This window comes from Dendropsophus ebraccatus, chromosome 5 (genome assembly GCF_027789765.1).
Source record: "Dendropsophus ebraccatus isolate aDenEbr1 chromosome 5, aDenEbr1.pat, whole genome shotgun sequence".
Taxonomy (NCBI): domain Eukaryota; kingdom Metazoa; phylum Chordata; class Amphibia; order Anura; family Hylidae; genus Dendropsophus; species Dendropsophus ebraccatus.
In genome coordinates, this window is record NC_091458.1 from 160,179,116 (window position 1) to 160,191,119 (window position 12,004).

Here is a 12,004-nt window from a genome sequence, read left to right on the forward strand (position 1 = left end):
CTTGTATTCCGAGTTGACGCAAAAGCTTTTTGTGGCTTGGCACCTCGTTTGGGGCGTGGGTTTAGTTTACGGGCCAGCCAGAATTTGGTTTAGTCTTCTGATACAGCATAAATAGCTCTGCAGCCGCAGTCTACATCTGTACACGTTTCTTCCTTTTATGTATATGTGCTCTGAACTTTTAAGTCCTTTCCTGAAAGCAGCTTATTGTTTGGTATTCAGTACGTGCGAAAGATAGGAAGTTGTAAATTAAAATAAAACCTATGTATGCCTTCCCCTCCCTCGTGCACAGGCGCTTGTAGAAGGTAAGAAAAAAACATGTAGATGGGACAGCGTTTTATTTTGTTGCCTGTTTGCAGTGTTGTCAGCAGAAATGGCAGCATCGAGGCTATTCAGAGAGAGACAGAGCCGTATAGCGTTTTGTACACGTCTATTGTTCCTTACAAAATCCTAATTAAACAGAATATTTGTATAATGGCATTTATAATATTTATATTCTATAATATGCTGATGTAAATGATTTGATAACTTTATAACATGGTGGCCGACCTGAGAATATGAGGTTGTTGTAATTAGAATGTTCACAATACATACAGCTTAGACTATGGGGGACGTGTATGAAAAGGCGTAAATGCCTTTTTTAGGCGCAGATGGGGCAGATTGGTGAAAAAGTATTCGCAAATGGTATTTTTTACGCACCGGCCCCATCTGCGCCACCTTCGCCATTGGGGTGGAGAGGGGGCATTACATGGGGGGGGGGGGGGGATGCGGCAGCACGCAGAGGGGGCGCTGCTTCTGCGTGCGCCGCATTTATAATTTTCATGGAAAAATGATATTAAACCCTACTCCAGCTCTGACCTAGCGTAGGCTTAAAAATTTTCACAGGGACAGGCTCAGTGCTATCGGGATTTATGTAGAGGCGTGCACCCCTACATAAATCCCCTGAGCTCTGGAGCTGCAGGGACATTTTTAAGGCTGGCAAAAAAAAACCCGGACTTCATAAATGTCCCCCTATGTATATAATATCAGCTTGGGGACTGCAGTAGGACGTAATAGAAACCACCCAACCAAGTCAAGTTTTGTATACAAGATCATGCCAACAAGAATGGAAAAGAAAGAAAAAGAAATAAAAAATATATATATATACATACAGTTTTTATTAAGTGATTTCAGTCACCCTCCTGCCTCTACAGGATAGAAACACAAGTTTAACACTATCTACGGTGTGGAAAGACTTAAAGGGATACTCCAGCCATGGTGTTGATGAAAACAATACCATCTTCCCAGCTCCTGCACTGTTGCCGCTTTTCACCGCTTGGGTCCGCCGTTGTCTGGCCACTTTTTGTTCTTGAGACGTTACCTGGCCATTCAGCAACAAAGGCGGGACACCACTACAGCAGCTTACTGGCTGAGGAGGCCTGCCACGTCCATCTCTCAAGACCAGGAAGTGACTGGACAGCAAAGGCCAGAGCGGAGGAATGCGGGCGGCAGCACTGGAGCCAGGGAGGTAAGTGGGTATTATTGCTTTCAACCACCCACTCCCTGGGCATTTTCTGAAAAGGGGTCCCGACAGGAGTACCCCTTTAACGCTACTCAGTCCTGCATATTGGTCATCACAAAGTGACAAGCTACAAGCTAAACTAATAAAATTACTTAAGTGACCAAAAGGTGCACTATATGTATTTTGTTGCTGCTAATATCTATAACATGATAACACAAAGGCCTCTTTTGGCTACAATAATTGTCTGTACATATTCAAAAAATAACTTAAATCTTTCCTTTGTCTTTGTAGGAATGTTGCTGGTTACCTCTGATACACTTGGACATGATTTCCATGTATTCCAGATCCTAACTCATCCTTGGTCATCTTCCCAAAGTGCCGTCCATCATTTGTACACACTGCATCGTGGAGAGACTGAAGCTAAAGTAAGGTTTTTTTTTTTGTGGGATTTTTTAAAGTGTGGGATTCTGGAATTTTTAGGGCTCCTTCTATGGATGACCACAGTCGCGGGTTGCTGTGTGGAGTGTTGGCTGAACATTTGTTAGGCCTGCTCCATACAGTTTTATAGTAGATACAGAAACTGTTCTTCTCCGAAAAATAAACCTGCCACATCTCACCTTATAGCTTATTTGTGCTGATTTAGGCTCACAGAATGGCTGCACAGACCTCACAACTGGGTATCCTATGGTGTTGGGGGTTCCGGGCTCCGTATGCCTCATGTCAGGTAAAATGCTTTCCTTGAACACACGGATACACCTATAAGCTTTACCAACGTTTCCCTGGCAGTCCTAGGGAGGCATTCAAGTACTGCAGCTGCGGGGAATCAAATACTAAGTGTTCAGGTTTGGAGAAGGTGGCCAAACCCAAACAGGTTGACAGGTCTGTTCAACTCTACACTAAGTAATTACAGCCCAGCAGTTTCCATAAAGTTATTATATTTTCTGCAATGTCTTTATAGTCAATGAAGTTGTTCATGCAGTAGGTACAATGAAAAAGGTGCCCATACAATCAGTACAACCAAAAAGGTGGCCATACACTCAGTACAACCAAAAAGGTGGCCATACAATCAGTACAACCAAAAAGGTGGCCATATAATCAGTACAACCAAAAAGGTGGCCATACACTCAGTACAACCAAAAAGGTGCCCATACAATCAGTACAACCAAAAAGGTGGCCATACAATCAGTACAACCAAAAAGGTGGCCATATAATCAGTACAACCAAAAAGGTGGCCATACACTCAGTACAACCAAAAAGGTGGCCATACAATCAGTACAACCAAAAAGGTGGCCATACAATCAGTACAACCAAAAAGGTGGCCATATAATCAGTACAACCAAAAAGGTGCCCATACACTCAGTACAACCAAAAAGGTGCCCATACAATCAGTACAACCAAAAAGGTGCCCATCACATGACAGTTTGCTTAATACTTTTATTTGTATTATGTCCTACATACTGAAACCAGATATTCTGGGCTATTATTATCTGCCCAACTTGTATGTTTACTTGATGTTTGTTTATTACAAAAATTCTAATAAAATTTATGGAAACCCCAAAGGTGCCCATACAACCATCACAACCAGAAAGGTGCCTATACAATCAGTACAACCAAAAAAGTTTCTGTAAAATAGTAACAGCACTAGTTAAACTAGTTTGTTTTACTAGACACAGCCCGAGTAAAGTACAAGGTAGAGTCCTGCTGTAAGCTATCAAGGACTGGAACATAAAAGAAGTGCTGACCATTCCATGGCTTGGTGCGAATATTCTTTCTTTTCCCACTTAATTATAATGAGCTACTTTCAGAAGCCGCAATCTGAGCTGCAGATGCTTGTGGTGATGGTTTTACACTTGGCTTCCTAGCATAGAAAACATTCTAAATGAATGCTTTTTGTGTTTTGCTTTTCTGTTTTACTTGGTAAACTTTATTTTTCATATATTAAAAAAGTTCTGGTAAAGAATTAAGTTTATGACTCTATGTGTAGATGAAAGTATGGCCGGACTGGTAATAAATGCCATCATTTATGAAATGTCAATAGTTTGATCTAGGATGATGAACTGTGCTTTTAGACTTATTAGAAATGACTAATAAGTCAGAGTTCAAGATAATTGCGTGGTTGAGACAATGTGTAACTGCCAAACCATTCTGGATCAATACGTAGAGAAGACTCCCGTATTGTGAGATTCTTTTATTTTGGTTAAACTCTGTGCTTAACTTTATTGCGATGCAGTTGACCTTTTGACTTCTTTGTGGTTTTGTAGACAGATTATATAATACATGTTCTTTAAAATGGACCTGTTGTATGCTTATTGGGTTTTTAGAGAGTTGTGTCCTCTTCGTATAGTGAGTACACAGTGTTAATTCTGTAACCGTAATCTTGCTTTAATGAGAAATTATTGGAAAAGTTAGATTTTTTTGGAGGGCATATAACATCCTCTATACCTAACAAGAGAAGGCCTTAAAGGTGAAGTCTGGTGAAAATTTTTATGAAAGTATTGTATTGCCCCCCAAAAGGTAAACAAATCACCAATATACACATAAAGTGCTTTTTTCCCTGCACTTACTACTGCATCAAGGCTTCACTTCCTGGAGAACATGGTGATGTCACTTCCTGGAGAACATGGTGATGTCACTTCCTGGATAACATGGTGATGTCACGACCCGACTCCCAGAGCTGTACGGGCTGTGGCTGCTGGAGAGGATGATGGCAGGAGAACACAGGGCAATGGAGGGACATTGAGCATCCCTCTGCCATCATCCTCTCCAGCAATCACAGCCCACACAAGCACAGCTCTGGGAGTCGGGTCGTGACATCACCATGTTATCCAGGAAGTGACGTCACCATGTTATCCAGGAAGTGACATCACCATGTTATCCAGGAAGTAAAGCCTTGATGCAGTAGTAAGTGCAGGAAAAAAAGCATTTTATGTGCATTTCCCGTAATAAGTGTATATTGGGGATTTGTATAACTCTTGGGGGTCAATACAATATTTTAATAATAATATCGCTGGACTTCTCCTTTTATCACCATAAACATTTATCCTCTATCCTCTAGGAGCAGTGGTTAAAGGGGTTCTGCAGTGTTCACAACTCGGTTTATAACACTCCAAAGACCTCAAACTTTTGAATACTTCAGAGAATGGTGGAAGTTGCAGTTTCTGATTAGACAGCACTTTAATAAATGGTTATAACATAAAAAGGTGAACAAATAGTTGTGTAGAAGCATCAAAAAATCTTTCTACAGTGCCAGCGGGTTTCAAAGGAGTTGTCAGTTCATTTGTCAGCATATCCTAAGGGCATATTATCGCCTTATAAATCACTTTGCGATCAGTTATTTACCAAATGTACTATAGCAACACCAATATTACCAGTAATACCAGTATAAAGGAAGGAAATATTATGGCCACACCTTAACCACTGCCATTACCATCACAAAATGACTAATACCCTCACACCATTACTAAAATAAATCCACTATACAAAGACCAGTATTTCCCCCATACACTGACCTATATAGAGCTCGACAAACATTAGAACGCTTTGCTCTAGCACCATCCTCATCTCTATGCAAACTCCCCATGTTTATTGCTCCACACTGTTGCTTGCTTTGTGTCCCCATAGGCTCCTGCTATACCCTCACATAGTAGAAATGCCCTTTCCGTGCCTCTATATAGTAGTTAGCCACGTCTGTGCCTCCATATAATACTTGGGTCCCCTGTCTCTCCATTTAGTAATTAGCAAAAGAGTCTGCACAGCCTCGATTACAAGTCTTAAAACATAGAACTAGCCAGATATCCTTCCAGGGAAGGACCTATCTAAGGAGTGGCTCCAGTAAGGAGACCACCAAAGCCACCATATTAAATGGCTATAACTATATAGAAGTTCTATAGTAGTATGGTAGTTTTGTGCAGGTTTGCCTATCCCTCCCCCTTTTTGGTAGCTTCCCTGGGAGGTAGATCCCCCCCCCCCCCCACTGTTGTAGTCCCCCCAGTAAGTATCCCCCTGTAGCCACTTAAGCTTGTTGCCCACTGGGAGATGCCCTGGTTCCACGGTGGGCCAGTCCTAGCCTGCCGATGTGTACAACAATTGTAGTCTTGGTTTAGATCCTTAGGTTTCCACTTCAGTAAAGTCTATTGGGATTTTCTAAAATGTGGTACAAAAATGCCAGAAGGAAGCTAATAACAAAACTGATCCCAAAGTTTCCAGAAAAGTTTTGTCTTTGATGGCACCAGCTGTGGTGCCGGACGCCCTCCTGTGCCAAACAGAACAATGTCAAGTGCAGCATTTTTGTTTGATAATTTGGGCCGAACCAAAGGACAAAGTGCCCATAATTATCATTAGTTGTGTCATGAAAGGACTGGCTGGACACCACCGACATTCAGACACTAGGTAGAATTCCTGTTTCAGAGAAATTTATATCTTTTAATTTATTAGTTACATTATGCAAGTTTTCAGTAACGTTTGGGCTAGATTTATCAGGGCCGGATTAAAGGGAGGGCACCAGGGGCACGTGCCCTGGGGCCTCCACCACTAGGGGGCCTCCACCAGCCCAAGCCTGGAAGTAGGGTTTGTAAAAAAAAAAAAAAAAGCAAACAGTAGAGGATACACAACCTCACACAGAGTGTTTTGTATCCTCACTGTTTGCTGCTAACCATGGCTGCAGCAGCCTGTGTCCTGTGACTCCTGCTCCTCCCTGTGAGGACTGTTATATGGCTGAGAGACAGGACACCAGGGCAGCTGCAGGACGGTATACCCTGCTCAGTGTGAGCTAAAGGACCTGTGGTGATGTCAGGCCCATGTGATGAGGGAGGAGCCAGACTCTGCAAGCTGTCGAAGGGGATGTGTATAGAGAGGACCTCATGTCCGTATGAGGTAACTAGCCCTTCAATGTACACACACACACACACACACACACACACCACAGCACTTCCTGTTACACACACACACACACACACACACACACACGCACCTGCCTGTTACACATACATATTTTTTATGAATGCTCACACACATACAGCTCTGCTATCTATACTTGCACACTCTGTACTCTCCACAATGCCCCTTAATGCCATCTTTATCCCACCCACAGTTTCCACAAAATGCCCACATTTTGTGGTGAGACCCACTACCCCCTCAGTGGCACAGTGCACAGTATTACTGTACTGCAGGACAAATAGCCTCTGTCCCCATGACCACATGATGTCTGCCATGTTGCTGTTATATAGCATCTAGATTAACCAGGCTGAAGTTGGTTTCTTATTCAGCAGTTTCTTATTCAGAGGATTTTTATTTTTCCCGTTTTAGCTATTATTCTTACAGAAAATGTATAATATTCATTACCTGCTTGTAAGTGAGGAGCCCTGAGGGGAACGGTGATAAATAAGGCCAAAAGGAGCCCACGGTTGGCATAAAAATGGGCAAATGGGCAAAGTAAAAACACAAAATTTCTAAATTGACTTCGGACCACTGATCTCACACTACTACACAGAGAGGGGGGACCCCACATCACACTGATACTACACAGAGAAGGGGGACCCCGCATCACACTGATAATACACAGAGAGGGGGGACCCCACATCACACTGATACTACACAGAGAAGGGGGACCCCGCATCACACTGATACTACACAGAGAGGGGGGCCCCGCATCACACTGATAATACACAGAGAGGGGGGACCCCACATCACACTGATACTACACAGAGAGGGGGGACCCCGCATCACACTGATACTACACAGAGAGGGGGGACCCCACATCACACTGATACTACACAGAGAGGGGGGACCCCGCATCACACTGATACTACACAGAGAGGGGGGACCCCGCATCACACTGATACTACACAGAGAGGGGGGACCCCGCATCACACTGATACTACACAGAGAGGGGGGACCCCGCATCACACTGATACTACACAGAGAGGGGGGACCCCGCATCACACTGATACTACACAGAGAGGGGGGACCCCGCATCACACTGATACTACACAGAGAGGGGGGACCCCGCATCACACTGATACTACACAGAGAGGGGGGACCCCGCATCACACTGATACTACACAGAGAGGGGGGACCCCGCATCACACTGATACTACACAGAGAGGGGGGACCCCGCATCACACTGATACTACACAGAGAGGGGGGACCCCGCATCACACTGATACTACACAGAGAGGGGGGACCCCGCATCACACTGATACTACACAGAGAGGGGGGACCCCGCATCACACTGATACTACACAGAGAGGGGGGACCCCGCATCACACTGATACTACACAGAGAGGGGGGACCCCGCATCACACTGATACTACACAGAGAGGGGGGACCCCGCATCACACTGATACTACACAGAGAGGGGGGACCCCGCATCACACTGATACTACACAGAGAGGGGGGACCCCGCATCACACTGATACTACACAGAGAGGGGGGACCCCGCATCACACTGATAATACACAGAGAGGGGGGACCCCGCATCACACTGATACTACACAGAGAGGGGGGACCCCGCATCACACTGATACTAAACAGAGAGGGGGGACCCCGCATCACACTGATACTAAACAGAGAGGGGGGACCCCGCATCACACTGATACTACACAGAGAGGGGGGACCCCGCATCACACTGATAGTACACAGAGAGGGGGGACCCCGCATCACACTGATAGTACACAGAGAGGGGGGACCCCGCATCACACTGATAGTACACAGAGAGGGGCCCCGCATTAAATTAAAACTGACAGTTTTCAACACTGAATTTGAAAGAAATGAAACTTCTACAAACGTTTTCACTACAATTCATGACGAGCTCGGTGTCACAGCCGTGTATAATGTTCATGAACATTATAAATCCCCTACAGTAAGGCATCCACTTGTATGGATGACTGTATATGTTGGATTTTTTTTTTTCTTGGGGGGAGGGAGGGGGGAATGAGAGGCCCCAAACAAAATTGTCGCCCAGGGCCTCCACCAACCTTAATCCGGCCCTGAGATTCATACACTATAAAATAAAAAAAAGAAAGAAAAAATCCTCAAGAGTCGTCTATCTTCAATCTAATAATGTCTGATAGATGCTTTGTACACCAATTTTACCTTTTTTTGTTTATTTTACAATGTGTGAGCCCGGCCTTACCATAAAGTAAGTGAATGAATGTTGTGAAATCCTCTGCCCGGTAAGGCCATCAGAAGCTGTGGGGGCAGGGCTGCTGAGTTATTCCCTATCCCAAGTTCAGCAATGTCTGGAGATCCAAAGGAATGAACGGACTGCCTGCTGCATATACCTGCTATGTTCTGTTCATTTAAGATGACAACTTCTCCCCATTCTTGGGATTGGTGGGGGTACCAGCTTTCGGACCCCCATCGATTAGCCTGTTATTCGGTGACTTTTATCCATCCATTTGCTTCAGTCGGCATCTGTTTGCATATCAGTTTATATTCCTTCCTGGTTTCTCACCTCTTCTGCACATATTCTGTGAAAAAAATTAATAAAAAAAAAATTTAAAATTAAATAAAAAAAGAAAAACCTGATAAACATTTTTCCGTTCTTGTTTCTTTTTTTTGGGAGGGGGGGACGGACAAAAAATTCCTTTAACAAATGTAATGTCCATCGTGAAAAATGAAAACCCCAAAACATTGAAATGAATGGGGAGTTTGACAGATCCACTCGGTTCAGTTTTTCTGTTCTCAAAATGGAAAAGAGAAGCAGAATTGTGGTGGAGGGTAAAACGCTGGTGTGGACCTAGCCCTGGGAGCCGTCTTCATGGATTTATGTAGATTTATTTGAACAGCAAATGCAGGAGGTTGGCTAAGTGAGTATGAGGATTTAGTTTTTACTACACACTGACTCAGATTTGCAATATATTCTGAAGTTTGACAATCCTTCAAAAACTTTGCAGTTGCATCTTTTGTATTGTTGTTGTGCACCTCAAAATATACTAAGATATGGGGAAAATTAAAATAATATGAGGTTAGAGAAAATGGCAGATGTCACCCGGTTCAGCCCCTTTTTGTATTTAGAAAGTTTCATATCTGTTCTTTAAATGTTTTTAAGAGGGGCTGCTGAGAAGTCTTTGGCTTTGTGTTCTTTTTTGCTTCTATGGTAACAAATGTTACATCACATGAAAGCCTTATGTGTCTAAGGTATGTTTTCCAAATTTCATGTATGAAGCTTATGGCAACAGTGATCTAGGCGCGTAGGAAAACAATATGGTGGAGTCTAAGCCGATATTCACAGCAAATGAGAGCAGAGGAGACATACAATTCTTGTTTCTGTAAGGAAAGTCTGCGAAGGATATTCATGGTGATATGTAGCAGATATTGGGGGATCAATGCCCTTCACATTCTACAGGTAACAGCTGGGTTGCCAAATTTAAAACTGGCCGCTTTAGCACCAATGATGGGGGACGTCCTGGACAACCGAGAACGGTTGTTGTCCCAGAGATCGTCGATGCTGTGCACAACCTCATACTGAAAAATCATTGAATTTCAGCTAAAGGAATAGCAGACATCATGGGGATTTCTCTTGAATGTGTTTGTGTCATTATTAGAGATGAGCGAACCTCAAGCATGCTGGAGTTCATCCGAACCCGAACGTTCGGTATTTGATTAGCAGTGGCTGCTGAACTTGGATAAAGCTCTAAGGTTGTCTGGAAAACATGGATACAGCCAATGACTATATCCATGTTTTCCACATAGCCTTAGGGCTTTATCCAACTTCCGCAGCCCCCACTAATCAAATGCCGAACGCTTGGCTTTGGATGAACTTGAGCATGCTTCAGGTTCGCTCATCTCTAGTCATTATCCATGAACGTTTGAGGATGAAAAAACTATCTGCAAAGTGGATCCCCAAATGTTTGACAACAGATCAGAAAAGCATGTGAGTGACAACTTCCATTTGTCAGCATTTCCGGACTGATGAGAACTTCTTGGATCGACCGGTCACTATGGATGAGACCTGGATTTATTTGTATGACCCTGAAACCAAGGACCAGTCAGAAGAGGGAAGGCACAATGGTTTTTCTGGTCCAAAGAGGTTCAGGGTGCAAACATCAGCCACTAAGGTGATGGCGTCTGTGTTTTGGGATAAGGAGGGTATTCTGCTAGTGGGCTACCTTCAAAATGGTTCCACCATCAATGCAAGATATTACATTGAACTTTTCGACCAATTGAAGGCAGCTCGGAAGGCCAAACAGCGCAGCAAGTTGTCCAAAGGAACCTTGTTCCCTCACACTGCACAAGTGACCACGGCAAAACTGGTGGAGCTAGGCTTCCAGCTGGTTTACCAACCGCCTTATTCACCAGATCTAGGTCCCTCTGACTATCATCTGTTTCTAAACCTGAAGAAACACCTCAAGGGTACCATATTTCACACAACCGAAATCCTCCTTTTTGCAAGGCTTACAGAACTTTGAATACCAATGTAAGAAGTTTGGTGACATCAGTGGAGAGGATGTGGAATACGTGTAAAGTTTCATCCTCCTATCTCGTTTCTTTCTGGGTAAAGCCAAAGACTTATCAGCAGCCCCTCATACTACGTCACTTGTGTTCCTTCCTGTAAAGAGTTGCGTTGTGCATTACAATAAGAGTCCTGGAGATTACCCCTATTGTAATCACATCAGTACTATTTATTGTAGGTTCCGGCTCTAGAATATGTATTTTCTCTATAATCTGTTTAGTTATGTTTTATCATCTATTTGTTTAACCTTCTACCCTTTAAAATGACTGTCAGGTTGTGTGACAAATGTCTTGAGCAAAGGTTACTGCTTTGCAAACCCACCATTATTACAATTTTTCTGGTAAATTGGCCACTAGGGAGACACTATGGCAGCTTCCATTCATCTAGTACAATGCAGATGACATTTTGTTTGTGCAAAATTATTTGTTTTTATGCGTCTGCACAGTTTTTCTAGGAAAAGGTGAAGATAACCTCACTTCTCTTATTACCCAGCTTCCTCCTTGTTAAACCGCTGTGTTAAAATTCTTTTTATTGTAACTTTGTAATAACTGTCATAAACCGTGGAAGACGCAAATGTAAATTTAGAAAATAGGGGACATAGGGAACATTTACTATGGAGTCTAAACTGTGCAATTTTTCTACAGTGTTCATCTGTTTTTTACTAATAGGAGTAATTTTTCTAAATATTTAGAAAGTTTTGCATAAAATATTCTTAGAATATTCACAAAAAATTGAACAAACAAATTCACCTGGTACTCAGCAGACGTAGGCCTGCAATGGAAATGATAAACTACCGTATTTTCTGGCATATAAGATGACTTTTTAACCCCGAAAAATCTTGTCACAAGTCGGGGGTCGTCTTATATGCCCCTCCCGAAGCCCCTGTCATTTTTCCGAAGCTCTCCTGAGCAGCTGAGCATCTCCGATTAGACGCTCGGCTGCTCGGGAGAGCTTCGGGCATCCTGCGCCTGGAACGGGAGCAGAGAAGATGATGTGCGGAGGCCGGGAACGGGCCCAGGTGAGTTTACTGTTTGTTGTTTTATTAATTTAGC

At 43.4% G+C, this 12,004-nt stretch overlaps 1 protein-coding gene across 3 annotated transcripts in view; it reads left to right on the forward strand.

Moving 5' to 3' along the window:
- The window catches only part of BCAS3 (BCAS3 microtubule associated cell migration factor), a 657,814-nt gene that overhangs the window by 173,961 nt on the left and 471,849 nt on the right, over positions 1-12,004 (forward strand). For all 3 annotated transcript variants that reach the window (XM_069971782.1, XM_069971780.1, XM_069971781.1), the window contains exon 15: positions 1,790-1,923. In XM_069971782.1, the coding sequence (XP_069827883.1) occupies positions 1,790-1,923 (134 nt within the window). The remainder of the gene's footprint in view (positions 1-1,789; positions 1,924-12,004) is intronic.